General features: G+C 42.0%; 1 protein-coding gene and 1 long non-coding RNA gene across 2 annotated transcripts in view; both read right to left on the bottom strand.

The window, feature by feature from the left end:
• Positions 1-14,583, bottom strand: part of xkr7b (XK, Kell blood group complex subunit-related family, member 7b) — a 125,137-nt gene that overhangs the window by 9,361 nt on the left and 101,193 nt on the right. Inside the window, exon 2 of the mRNA XM_085145967.1 lies at positions 7,121-7,320. Coding sequence (XP_085002093.1) covers positions 7,121-7,320 — 200 coding nt within the window. The remainder of the gene's footprint in view (positions 1-7,120; positions 7,321-14,583) is intronic.
• The window catches only part of LOC146494145 (uncharacterized), a 46,328-nt gene continuing 39,079 nt past the window's right edge, over positions 7,335-14,583 (bottom strand). The window contains exon 3 of the long non-coding RNA XR_014871540.1: positions 7,335-14,424. This is a non-coding gene — a long non-coding RNA (uncharacterized LOC146494145). The remainder of the gene's footprint in view (positions 14,425-14,583) is intronic.

Raw genomic sequence — 14,583 nt, 5'->3', positions numbered from 1 at the left:
GTCAAGAGTCAGATCAAATAACTTCCAGCTTTTAACTTGAATTTAAGTTTAGGGGAGAAAAACAAAGTCCCAGCGATCCAAATTGGCAAACGTGGAGACCCAAGACTGCGGCTACAAGCACTCAGCTTTGGTGTGAGTTCGTGGTGCGCACTCTTGTGAATGTAAATGTAATGATGCTGACCTGCTAAGCAGTGAGGAAAAATGCAGTTTAGTCTATGTGGAGCAGCCAGCTTCCCATCACCAGTACTGATCCTTGAGATCTTTGGTGAAATCAGAGATAATCACATACATGTGCTGAGAACAATGAGCCATCTACAGACAGCTGCACTGTTTAAACTGATCCGGAGGAGCACAACCAGCACCTCACAGGGGAGGTTGCCCTTTTTAAAACCAGGTATGGTTTTGCCTTTTTTTAGTTGGAGTCACAAAGCTTTAGTCCCAGCTTCAATCCTTCAGGTGGGAATACATGTGAAGTACTAAGAACCATCTCACCCTACAGTTGCATGGCTTTCGTTTTTTGAACATGCTCCTACATTTTTCTCTTTTTTCCACGCTTGTTCCCCGAGCTAAAAATGTGTTTATTTATTTCCCGCTGTGCAGAGTGGAGGCCTGCTGGAGCATTTCCAGTTGTTGCTTTTTATTTTAAGAACTCTGTCATCTTCTAAAGTCAGTTCTTTGTTCTCATTTTGATTTAGGCAAAGGTAAAATGTGTTTATAACTATTAAGTCTACTAGTGATCTCAATCCATTCCCACAGCGAGTCCTATAATCCTGAGGATCGACAAAGGAAGTCCTGACGTCTGGGATCTCTTCATGAGTCTACTGTATGAGGAAAGGGACACTCCCAGGATGCTAACAGAAACAGGAAGCTTAGAAAGTCTGGGATTACTCCAGGATTCAGAGCTGGAGTTGTTCAAGTGATCAGCTTAAGGAATGTGAGAGGTTTGGACAATAATAAGGATGCGATTGGTGAACTTACTGGGCTGAAACCTTTCTCTGACATCTGGTTTAACTCCACTGACATAAGGACAAACAGAAAAAAAGGGTTAGGGTTGCTGGCTGTCAAATTTATCTGGACTTGAACCAGTTTCTACTGAAGTCAAATAATCATTAGCCCGCACATGTAACTTTCAGGCCTGCTGCGAACCGCCCAGAGCACAGTTTAGCATATTAAATATTCATGCGTGTTAATCATGCAGTCTTGTCTCAAATTAGCCGTGAATCACACTGAGAAGGCATTAAAATGTGAGCAGAGAAAGAGCAGCACCGACTTTGCATTTGATTAATCTGAAGATTTTTCTCAAATATTTCTCTTAAAAACTGAGATCAACCTTAAAAAGAAGCTTTAAAGTCGACTCGGAGGTGCAGAGTTTGAACTGGTCCTCAGCTGGAGAGCGCCAAGTCAGAAAACTTGTTGTGTTTAAGATCTCTTTTTAATTTTTCACTTTTATTGAATTTAAATGCTGTTGCACAGCATTCCTAGCACAGCAGGGACACAGTGCTAGGCACATAGTTTTGTTTACATGTGACATGTTTCTTTGGTATTTAATATACTTTTCTCTTTTTGTCTTCAGTTTCGCAGTGTTTGTAGTTTGTCTCCTTATTTCTAAACTTGGCTCTCTTCATGCATCAGCTTGTTTCGTCTAACACGAATGGAAATGGGGGGAAATGGCTGAAACTATTAAAACACCATCAAGCGTTGCGAACGGAAACATTCTCGGCGTCTGTGCGGCTCGGTTGCAAAATGGAAAATATCGTGACAAAACAGCGATGTTTTTGTTCCACCTTTGAACAAAAACAATTGAACACAGACCAGTGGCAGACCAGAGAAACCACAGAGTGTTTCCTTAATGAGGTCTGATTAAAGGAGAGAGCTGTCACTCCTTTACTCCAATATGTCTCAAGAGGATTCAGCAGCATTAAGAACAGAGAAAATTATGGGCTGCCTTCACCAGACAAATGCTATATATGTATTAATAAAGGAAAGGGAGTTCTTTAAACTTCAAACCTCTGTCTGCTTTGATTTGATATGTGAGTCATTCCCCTTAAGCTGCTTTAATTTTGGAAAGGAAATGATCTCCACAGAATTTCACAGAAACTGAAACATTTGGTATTGCATGAACTGAACTCAGACTATTTGGGTTTTTACATCTGTGCTATTTAACATAATTAACACAATTTTGTCCTGCTTGCTGTCTTTGATATCATTCAGCTGCTTCAGCTGAGAGGATCTCGTCGCACTTCCAGTCGACCATCTTGGACCACAGCTGGCAACGGTAGTCTTTGTTCCACTCTAACGTGGACTCATTTAGAACTGCTTTATATGTGTCAACCTCTCGAGATTACTCAAGATAACTTGAGTCCAAGACTGTGGAATCCAGCTGTAGGATGAGAGACTCGCTGGAGTGGCAACAGATCATATCGTTCAGTTATTTTACTTTACAGCACTTTACAGCACTAGGGCGACACAGTGGCTCAAGAGTTGGGAGTTCGCAATCGGAAGGTTGCCGGTTCGAGCCCCGGCTTGGACAGTCTCGGTCGTTGTGTTCTTGGGCAAGACACTTGATCCGTTGTCTACTGGTGGTGGTCAGAGGGCCCGGTGGCGCCAGTGTCCGGCAGCCTCACCTCTGTCAGTGCGCCCCAGGGTGGCTGTGGCTACAATGTAGCTGCCATCACCAGTGTGTGAATGGGTGGATGACTGGATATGTAAAGTACTTTGGGGTCCTTAGGGACTAGTAAAGCGCTATACAAATACAGGCCATTTACCATTTTTCCTGATGGGAGGAAACTACTTTTCTCAGCTGGCTGGGTAACATTTCCATAACGCCCTGAAAAAGTTGGATGTTTTGGTGTATTCACTCAGGTTGCAGCCACCATGACCTGGAAGAAAACCAATGACACGATTCGTTTTTTCAAATTCCAAGATGTTGGAGAAATGTTTAAGCTTTATTCTATGTAGTTTTTGTTTTAAAGTGTCATCAATGTGATGGAACATTTTATGATTGTGCCCTTCTCTGTGTGAAGCTGGCCTTGCTGATGTGTCCGTGGCATCATGTTTCGTCTTTATAAGATCGTAATAAGTCAACTGTACAAGCCGTCTTTGAATGGAAGGCTCTGACTCGATCCTTTGACCATGGCGAGTTTCTATAAATGGTTCTATTATTTGGTTCTCAGCCGGAAAAGGGTGGAGTGCCCTCTCCGGGTCAGGGATGAGTTCCTGCCCCAAGTGGAGGCGTTCAAGTATCTCGGGGTCTTGTTCGCGAGTGATGGGAGAAGGGAGCCGGAGATCGACAGACGGATTGGGGCTGCAGCTGCAGTAATGCGGACGCTGCACCGGTCCGTCGTGGTGAAGAGGGAGCTGAGTGTAAAAGCGAAGCTCTCAATTTACTGGTCGATCTACGTCCCTACCCTCACCTATGGCCACGAGCTGTGGGTAGTGACCGAAAGAACGAGATCGCGGATACAAGCGGCGGAAATGAGCTTCCTCCGAAGGGTGGCTGGCCTCTCCCTTAGAGATAGGGTGAGAAGTTCGGCCATCCGGGAGGGGCTCAGAGTAGAGCCGCTGCTGCTCCACATCGAAAGGAGCCAGCTGAGGTGGTTCGGGCATCTGACAAGGATGCCTCCTGGGCGCCTCCTGGGTGAGGTGTTCCGGGCATGTCCCACCGGGAGGAGGCCCCACGGCAGACCCAGGACACGCTGGAGAGATTATATCTCTTGGCTGGCCTGGGAACGCCTTGGTGTTCCCCCGGATAAGCTGGAGGAGGTGGCTGGGGAGAGGGAGGTCTGGGCCTCTCTGCTTAGGCTGCTGCCCCCGCGACCCGGCCTCGGATAAAGCGGATGAAGATGGATGGATGGTTCTATTATTTGTTGTCAAAGCCATGCTGCCATGTTCTTTATTTGTTCTTTTACCCCTTTGCAAATTAAAACTGCAAAAAAACAACAACCTGTTTGTGTGTAAATCGATTTGTTTCAGATTTTAGTAACAATGTCAGTGATCAGTGGGTTCATTTAGCTAATGTGGATTCTGGGATCCAAACAGTGTCTCTAATCTCTAAAAGTTGAGAGAGTCAAACGTTTGACCCCAGACCATCTCCCCCGGGATTTCAAGGGATGCATGATGTTGTCTATAAACAATGAGAGATCTGCAATGAATCGCCTAGTGGATAGGGATGTAAAAAAAGAAGAAGAAAAAACAGGAAAATGATTGTTTCCTGGGATAAAATCACAGGGAATTGCTTTCAAAGGGTGAAAGCAATTCAGGATCGAGTCTTCTTCGCTCTCCCGGTAATTGTGGCCAAAAAAATGGTTTGGAGTAGAGATTAAACACAGCAGATAGAAGCAAAATTGGAAATTTGCGAGCATGAAAAACAAGTCTGATAAAGAAAACCCCCAATCTGAGTGGAGTGGTACATTTCATATTAAGGGAATATATGGAGATGGAGCTATCAGTGTTCTGGAGGAGGAACATTGATCATGTTAGAGTTACTGTAGCTGGAAGAGAAATAGATTAGAAAATAAAAGCAAAAATAATTAAGTAAATGGAAAATCACCTTTTAAAGATCATCTGTCTACAAACTGAGATGAACTTAATCCAACCGCAGCCTGTTCTCCCAATCAACAATTGCCGATAAATCACAACCAAATTTATAAATCAGGTTAGCAACGCAACAACTATCCTGAAGCATAGCTTGAGAAAATACACCAGAACATCCTTGCAATAAATGAACCCAAAAGAAAGGGAATTATGACTGAACAGTGACAGATGCAGTTTGTTACGCTTGGAAAGCTCGGCATTTGGAGGAACTGGGACCAGCCAATGTTTGGGATTTGTCCTTAACAGATGACTTGAATGATTAATTGGCTACAGCGACACTCGATTCGTGTGACAGATAAAATGATAATGGATAATGATGGTGAATCTTCTCAGCTCTTCAGTACTGCCGGCACTGCAGGAGCGTATGTATGAGTGCCCACATTAAAAAACATGAATGCTTTTTAACAGATGGTAGGTCAAAGTAGACAGGGATATTTGTGTGTGAGAGCTCGGACACGTTTATCTCTGAGAGGAGTTTTGCTTTTAGACTATGAGATAAAGGATGTTGGGTAAGGAGGGACACAAAGGACGGTTCGAGGTTAAAAAGCATCTATTATTTCCCAGTTTTTTTCACACATACTGCTCAAAATGTTAAAGCTCTCATAATAAACCGAAATAAACCCACAAATGACGCAGGTGTGTGTATGAATAATGCCCGAGAGCCAACAGGTTTGTTTTTTCACAGTTCTTCCTCATCCTTAATATGAATGATGTCATAAAGAGTGGTTAAACCTAATACGGTCGTCTCAGTGAGCACAGCTCTGGCTGTGAGCACAGAAGCCACGCCCACTCACCTCTTTTTTTAGGGGGCAGCCAATCAGAAGAAAGTTGTCTTAAAGAGAGGAAGATGGGAGCTACCACAGCTCGTTTAATGAGAGCCCCTCAGCTTCCTGGGTCACACACCTATGGCATAAATTTCAGAATGCTGGGTGATTTGCAGGAAAGGTGACGTCTTACATGGTCAAGGTCACCGGGATTAAAACTTGTGAGACTTTTATTAGATGCTGATTCTCGAGTAACTGCATTCACACACTTCAGAGTCCACGCCGCCTGCCTGGCGTCCTGCCTGGGGGGGTGACAACAACACCCCATCAGCCTTTTAAAACTGATTATTATGTAGCGACTTATGCAAAGCTACTGTAGCTACTGCACACAATAGGTTCCCTATAAAAACATGCTTTCAAAGGCTACATTGTACTGTAATCAGGTCTATTTACTCAGGAAGAGTACTTAAGTAGTAAATTGAGGTACTTGTTAATCACTTGAATATTTTATTGTGATGAGGCTTTCTTCTTCTGGTGCACATCGTCTCTTTGTGTCTCTGGTCTGGTCAGCTCCGGTGCTTCTTATTATTTTGATGTAGTTTCATGTTTTTATGCCATCACTGTTCAGCAGTTTTTATTATTTTTAGCTGTTATTAACATACAGTTTTTTTCCTAATAACTACTTTCTGCACTCGATCCACTTTTTAAACTTTACAGAACAAATCACGGGATTTTATTTTGTTAAATATGCCATTTCTTACAATCTAAACTGTGATATTCACACAACCTGCATTAGACGACTGGATTATATTACTGATCTTTGACTGTTCGGGGATTTGGATTTAAACATTTTTGTTTTTTTAACACAAAATATTAAACTAACACAGTGTTACACTCTCAAAGGGCCGTAAGTTGTCTTCTAATGGATGTCAAAGCAGATGTACTATGTTTCCTGCAGACACGCAGACTCTGCGTTGTCACTGCAGCCATGCACGTCGATATCGCTGCTACACTGAGCACAGTCGGTGCGCCCCGCGTCCACTGCAGCCACGGCTGCGCCTCGCACAGATGTTTGCCCTCCACTCGTCTGTAACTGAACACAGAGTCCGAGCAGGAGAGTCAAGGTGAACTTTAAAGATATTCAAATGCAGGAAGTTCGTTTTTTGGATTCTGCAGACTACGTGTGTGCGTTGTGGGTTTTATGAGTCAGTTGTGTGTTTTGTGCTATTTAAATATGTTTCTGACACTTGTCTTCTGCTGCTGGTGCCCGCCAGGTGTGTGTGAACACGGAGTGTGAAAAGTACTGAAGTGAACACACACACACACACACACACACACACACACACACACAGAGAGAGAGAGAGAGCGGGGGAGAGAGACTGTTTTGTTTTATTCATCAAAGGCCAATCTGCTTCTTGTAAGAGGTGCATGAATAAAGCATAGATTCTCCTAGTGATATCACACACTCACACACTCACACACAGAATAAGTTTGCTTTATTACAGTTTGGTTCTTATTTCTTAGCTCAAATCAAGTAAGTTTATAGACTGATTTCCTCCTTTAACTTTGACCCTCTGCTTCTTCGTCTATGACACATCTTGGTCTTTGCAGCAATAGTGCTGTTTGCCCAATCTCAGCAGAAAACTTATGTTAGCCACTGGTAATGATGGCTAAAGAAAGCAAAATAAAGCTGTATATCATTCATTCTAAGAACAAGAATTTTAAAAATCTTTGAAAAAGGAGAAGACGGCTGAATGCGTCACCTTGCAGAGGCAGAACACCGCTTTCATGGACCATGATGCTCAGCTGCAGAACGAGCTGTGGAGCCGACTTCAGGAAGGCCTCCAGGAGGCGGAGCATGGTGATGTCAGCGCTCTCAAACATCAGCCTCCAGTGGAACTGGCGGCGGGGCCCGTTGCTGTTCCAGCGGCTCTTGGCACCCAGGTAGAGGGCGTGGATGTATCTGAGGGTGAGAGAAAGAGGTGATTTATCCCATTAAACATCAGCCTTTGTTTTTAGTTACAACGTGAAAGTCAACCCAAAAATAAACCAATAATAACTAAAGTTTGGGCTTTATGGATGAACATACATGACATTTTCACCAAGCAAGACTGGAAAATGTTTGGGAAAAACCAACACGTTCTCACTCCCAAAGCGTAACATTTTAGGCTAGGTGACAAATCGTCAACATATTACGTTTTCGGCTACCCACCACGTTCCTAAATGACGACCTCGGAAAAATGAGGAAATATGAGAACCATATGGACTCAACCTACACATGTTCGCTCTTTTTCTTCAAATCGCTTAGAAACACGCTATTTAACATCATTAAAGTCCTGGTTAACCTCAGGAAAAAGGTTATGGTTAGGGCTAGGGATAAGGTTAGGTTTAGGGCTGGAATACAGGGCTGGAACGTCTATTACCGCGGGAGCGTCATTGCACTGGATTTCAGCCATAACCCGCCGCGTACCATAAGAACGCCGAAGGTCTCCTTTTGCGTTCCTCAGGAACGCCCAGGGACGTGACAAAACGTCGGCATGTTACGCCTCGGGAGTGAGAACGGGCTCGAAAAACTGGGGAAAAATGACTGATGAAAACTAAATAAACTGATGAAAATGAAACTATTCTTAAGCTTTGAAAAAAGTGGCCTCTTTACTGAAAAGGGCCGTGCTCGGCATCCTTTCTAAAATCACATGAGTGGTTTTCTAGTACCAGATACAGACGGGGATCTCCATGTATGATATTTCCTTATTATTCCTGCGTCTCTGAGATATGTTATCAGAGCAGATTTCTACTGACTAGAATTAGAAGTCACACACTGTTCTTCTGCTCTGCTGTGCACTGGTTTCATCCAGCAGTGACCTCGAGCTTGAACTGGGGCATTTGCAGCTGACTGAAAAGGCATCAGGGATGAGAGTGAAAGCCTCCTAGTCTGGGTTTGTGGCTCTCAGCCACAAAAAGGTGGACTGCTTGTTCGCAGCTGGGGATGAGCTGGCGCCTCAGCTGAAGGCGTTCAAAAATCTGGAAGTCTTGTTCACAAGTGTGGAGCAAGAGATTGAGAGACGGTTTTGGGGAATTTGTCTGCAGTGAATCTGAAGCATCCTTCTGACCCCCACCGACAGCCATGGGTGGTGACCGAAAAGAAAATGAGTGTAGATACAAACAGCGGCTATAAAATTGTCTGAGCTCACTCTCAGAGACAGAGTCAGCAGGTCTGGCGTGCAGGAGGAGCTCAAAGTAGAGCCATTGGTCCTCTGCTCTCAAAAGGAACTGAGCTGGTTCCAGCATATGATTAGGATGCCTTCTGGGGGCGTCTAGGTGAGGTGTTTCAGGCATGGGAGGAGACCCCGGAGCAAAGCCAGGAGAAGTTATGTCGAATGCCACACAGAGACGCAGCAGAGTGACCCAGAAGTAGATTAGTGGTAGAAAATAGAAGAATTTTCTGATAAATGAAATCAGGTGAACAAACTCAAGAGCTTCTGTCAGGGGTCAACAAGGGAAATACGTAAGAGTATTAGAGCCAGACGTGACCTCTTTGGGATTTTGCTAACACACAAACACACTGGCCCTGGTTATATTTGGCTCTGTTCCCACCAGAGTATAAAAAAGAATAGATTTCAAAAGCTCAACAGCAAAAAACTTCCAGTAAATCCTAGAAGTTATAACAGAAATCAATACCATGATGGGCTTGAACTTGACCCCTGATTTCACTGAGTTTTATCTATGTGATTTGCCCCGAGGAGTGAGGAAATCTGACAAATATCTTTTATTAATACTATTGGCTGGTGCAAAGAAAGCCATAACTTGCAAATGGCTAAACGTGGACCCACCGTCATTTTTGGACTGGACAGGCGTTATCAAGGAAATTTACACAATGGAGAGGCTGACCTTTTCATTAAGACTTGCTGCTGATAAATTTGAGAAGTACTGGAAAAAATGGGACCTTTACCTGAATGGAAAACTATTATAAATTCAAATTTATCATTGCTGTAATTCAACTATTGGATTTGATTGCACCTTAAATGGATCTTTTTTTTAATGCGTCTCTGCTAGCCTAGATACTCTGTACTTATTAAGGGTCTGAGTGTTTTGTAAAAAAACAAAAAACAAAACAAAACTACCAATAAAAATATAAAAGTGTTAAAAAGAAAAGTTCCAGTAAATCCTGTAAAATAAAGTAAAATAAAGACTTTCTCCTGTTGAGAATAAGAAATAAAAAGATTTCACAATAGATTTTATCACTTGATGTAAACATTTTATTTCCCACTTATTTTGCCGTCTCTAGCAAATGTGAATAATCTGATTTGCAGCTCTTTGCATGAACATAGTGAGAAGCAGACTGTAGCGTACAGCAGGGATAAAAGCTGAATTACATCTTTCAGAAAATGTGAAACCTCAACGTGCCGCTCTCCCGAGAGGACAAAAACACCTCAGAGGAAAACATCTTCATCCTCAGCTGTCACTGCTCTGCTCCGACGTCCTGCTGTTGTTTGTTTGCCGTCAGTGACAGTTTTGGTTACAATGGTTCAAATGGTCCATACAGGTGAGCAGTATTAGTTTTATTTAGTGACAAGTGACGATATGAAATCTGATCTTTTTTACCCGTGGTGCAAAATAAAGTGTTAAAGTGATGATGTATTAGCAAAGAAAAAAACAGGCTAACTTTATGGAAAACAGACGGGAGGCACTACAATGATTTTAAACTGTAGTTTCAGTATTGTTATACCACCTGTAGTCATTTATATCCAGGTGTACAGCTCTGTGGTGTGGCAACTGCATTATCATTATGCAGCAATATCATTATTATCCTCATTAAAACAGGAGAGAAACATCACTGACTGTGGATACAACACTGGTTAAATCACACGTATACCATGAGCTGGTAGGTGGGTTGCAAAGTGGTTTGCAGGCATACAGCAACTGTGGCCTGTTAAAGTAGCTGAAATAGAACAATCAAAGGCCTGATTTAGTCTTCGTAAAAGGTTGATGTCATTAGTAGCATTTATGCTTGTGCTGGTGCATTAAGTATAAAACCCAGTGTTTTATAATGCAACCTCTGGGTCCCCTCCCTTTGTTGCTATCAGCATTGTGGGAGGTGAGGACAAAGATTTTTGTCCACTTCTTTGTACATTCCTTCACATCCATTCCAATAGTTTCATCTCCCTCAAGGAATTTTCTGACAGATGTGAGTTCTTATATGGATGCTATGATTATTATTCCCCATACTGAAGCTGTGATTGTTATTCCCTGCACTGATAAATTCAAAAGCTGCAGTGAAAAAGTCGTAAAGTCAGATGAAGCTGTGGCTTCATTTCTGATGCTGACTTTACAAGATCTACCTCTGCTGTAGATATTTAAATAAATAAGGCAAAAAGCAAAAATTACTTTCGCAAGAATCGCTTTAACCCTTTAAGACCTACCATAGAACCAAGTCTGCCAGAGCTGATATTATATTTTTACATGTTGTAGAGCCATTTTTGGCAGCATTTCAAGTTGATATACATCAATACAACTGTTATACCCCAAATTTGTATGCATTAAGTGCATAGTAATTAAATAAATTGCAAAAAAGTGCAATAAACTACAAAAAGATTTAAAATCGTTTTTGTTTTTTTTAACATATATTTCTAGTTAGAGAAATTTAAGAGGCTTATCCCTCAAAACTGTAAACACAAAAAAGTTGCACAAAATAGTTTCCCACCACAGGAAATTTATTTTGAGTGTCTTCATAGTTTTATTTTTGAAATACACCAATTTTTATATACTGCAGGAAAAACGAAAATAAATATTATAATGCAAATTTGCAAAAAAGCAGCATATGCATCAAAATAAACTATTTCCAGCAGTGCAATATGAGTCCTAAGCATCGCAGAAACGACACAGAAAGTCATAAAGTCAAACATAACTTTTAAAAACACCAGTATAGGCTCATAAGGCCCTGATGGTAAAAAACTACACTTCCGCAAAATGACGTCACTTCCGGTTTCGGGCAGGTCATGGCGGACATGCGATAGTTCACGCTGATGGACGTAGGAAGTGTTACAAACAGCTGATCGGATCGGCAAAGCGTGTTTCTGGAATATTATGTTTTTGTTGCTGCAAGTGCTTTTTATGCAGTTTTTGCAGCTATATGTGGAAGGAAACTGTGACCGAGGACAAGCTGATGGCATAAGATGTAAGTACAACTCCTGCGGTTTCATACGCAAAAAAATTATTGCGCTAGCTTACATGGTTGCAGTGCTACCCGCTCCGACCAGCTTTAAAGGGTTAAACATCTGTTTTTGCCTAAACACAAAAATCTGAAACATTCATGCTGCTCACTGTGTTAGAAATCTGCACTCAGAGGAAACGTGGCCGCTGTCCTAATCATCCAACATATTCATAATCATCAGAGCTGAAAACAAAATAATCTGTATATTTGTATGAAATATATTTTCCTTAAGCTACAGTTTGTGGTTTTCACCTAATTGTTCTGGTGTGAGATGAGTCATCATCGGCTACGGATACAAGGGAATTTTCTTTAAATGGTTTTTGGGTGAACATAAATGTCATCTCTGTCTCTGTATATAGGAGGCAGGCCTGATGCATCATGGGAGAAGAGGATGGCAGACAGTGGTAGTAGTACAACAAGCAGACGGGACGTGGAGGAGAACCGAAGCTCGCTTGGAGGAAAAGTGAGACGACACTCACTTCCTGTGCTTCTGCATCCCCAAGCAGATTTTAAATGGAAGGGTAAAAATAACCTGGGAGTGTATGCACATGCAAACACACGCACGCACACGCACAGGCACGCGCACACACGTCAGCATATGCGGTGATGTTCAAGCCTGCCTAGCACAGCCAAGCACGGATGCACATGTGTACGTGGTCGACACACCTCAACACACAAGCCCCCTTAGAAACATGCATTCACACACACACACACACACACACACACACACACACACACACACACTCGGTGACAGACATGCAGGAAGGCCAACAAGGCAGCCTGGAAATCTGTAGCTCTGCAAATAATTTGCTGGCCAAGCACTGCCGGCATTTCTTTATTCACTCTCTAAGTCTCTCTGTCTCTCCCTCTCTCTCTCCTTCACCTCTAAATCTCCGTTTGTCTTTCACACCTTTTTTTCTTTTAGATTTAATTCTTAAATTTATTCAGTTTCTTGCTTTTTTAAAGTCACACTTGGTGGATCAGTCGGTTCATAATGCTTTATTAATTCACACATATATATATTTATTTATTTACGTCTCTATTCATTTCTATATGACAGAAACCATGCAAATGTCATCATACCTGTGAAGTGACAATAAATAATATTCTATTTTCTGTCGTGTTTTCTTTCTTTCCTTTAAAACCTGTTTTTCCACGTTCCCTCTTTCCTGCTTCGTCCTCGTCTCTTTCCTCCTCTACCCTTTTCCAGATTTTCTTTCCCGTCTCTCTTTCTGCCGTCTATCCTCTGCTTGTTATCTCTCATTTTGTTTCTCTCTCAATCCAATTTCATGCAGCTATTGTCTTTCTCTCCCATTTCTTTCCCTACCTCTCTTGCTCGCTCTCTCTCTCTCTCTCCATCCAATTTATTTTGCTCTTCCCTCAGGTGTTCTCTCGGCCTCAAGCTTCCAATCTATCAAATCTATATGAATCCTCTCCTCCTCCTCTCCTTCATCTCTGTTACTGCTCTCCTCACCTCCCTAGTAGCCTCTCCTCTTCCTCCAGTTGGAGACCCTGAGCTTGTGTGTGTGGTGTAAGAGAAATGCTGCTAAGTGTAATGCTGAACCAAGAATGAACCCTTAGAGGGAAGCTTACACACAGAAATTAAACTGTTATACTCACTTCATTTAAATCATTTTTAAATTAATATTACAGGTCAAGGAGTGAAGCGCAGAGATCAGCAGCCCACAAGGAGACAGAGGATAAGATTTGCAATTTAACGGTGCTCTTTTAACATTGGTTCAGCCCCGTCTGGATGTGGTGGAAATTACTGAGCTTATGATGTAGTATTTGGAAAAGTAAGAAAAGTAGGGATTCAAAGTTTGTCCTCCTGGAGTCGTTTTTTAAGCGGTAAAAACAATAAAAAGATTAAAAAATAAACAGCATTTTAAAAGTGAATTGATTATTTGGTTACGAACCACACACCGCTGAAGACTTTTTCTGAATTTCAGTTTTAAGAGAGCGCTCGAGGGGTAGAGAGAGTTTGTTGAGTGGAGCTGGTTGATAAAGTTATAAAACCTTGAACTAATGCCGAGAAGTCGACGGGTGAAACTGCAAGAATCGCAAGAAAATGGGCTTCTTGACGTGTATGCTTGTGGCAAACAATCCAGGATTGGGTTATGTTTTCACTCTTCATTCTTTTTTATATTACACTACAAACTCCTCACAGCTGCCAGCAGTGACACGAGAGATATCAGACTTAGCAGTGGAAGCAGAGTAGAAGCACAGACTGTAAAAGATGGATTCGGCTGCTGAGCATGTCCTCCTTCGTGCCTTTAATTGGGAGCACTGTTTACAAAATGAACCTGTGTTGTCTTTAATATAACCCCAAACAGATACTGAGACCAAGAAAGTGTCCACTGAGGTCACAGAGCAAGTTTCTCATTGGTTGTTTGGCTGTTACAGTAGCCAGTGCCTGCTGGCCATTACAAGGAATGCAGGTGTAAGGCATTTCAACACCGGCTTCGCTTTTTGGACCGGGAAGATGCATCCATCTTTTATGTACAGTCTACCACCACAAGTTCCTGTGCTGCACATTTCAGTAATGTAATGTTTTCGTGTTACATAAGTTCTTCAATAGCTGCATGATGTGCAGATAGGTGCTTTTTCATGAGCACCTGCACAACACATGCTTGACTTCAGTTCACACAGAGCAGTCTGGAACTTTTAACAGGTAGAGATCACTTTTAGTTTGTTACACAAAAGAAGAGGAGAGTCATCGTAAAATGCAAATATGAGGATGTGTTTATGCAACTTTTAATCTTATATATGTAACCGGTGTGATCCTGCGTTGTGTCTGATAAAAAAGGTAAAAGAAAGAAAGGCCTCCAAGTAAATAATTTGCCCACTCCAGCTCCTCTCCCACAGGGGAATTGTAGAAAAAGGGCTGGCATTTATTTTTACATTAAACATAAAGTATGCATTTACACGTAACATATTTGACATAAGATAAAAAAAACCCAACATGAAATCCGACATACCTGATAAAAAAGGTAAAAGAAAGAAAGACCTCCAAGT

Source organism: Neolamprologus multifasciatus, chromosome 20 (assembly GCF_963576455.1).
Source record: "Neolamprologus multifasciatus chromosome 20, fNeoMul1.2, whole genome shotgun sequence".
In the NCBI taxonomy this organism is placed as follows: domain Eukaryota; kingdom Metazoa; phylum Chordata; class Actinopteri; order Cichliformes; family Cichlidae; genus Neolamprologus; species Neolamprologus multifasciatus.
This window is presented reverse-complemented; position numbering and strand designations above follow the sequence as displayed.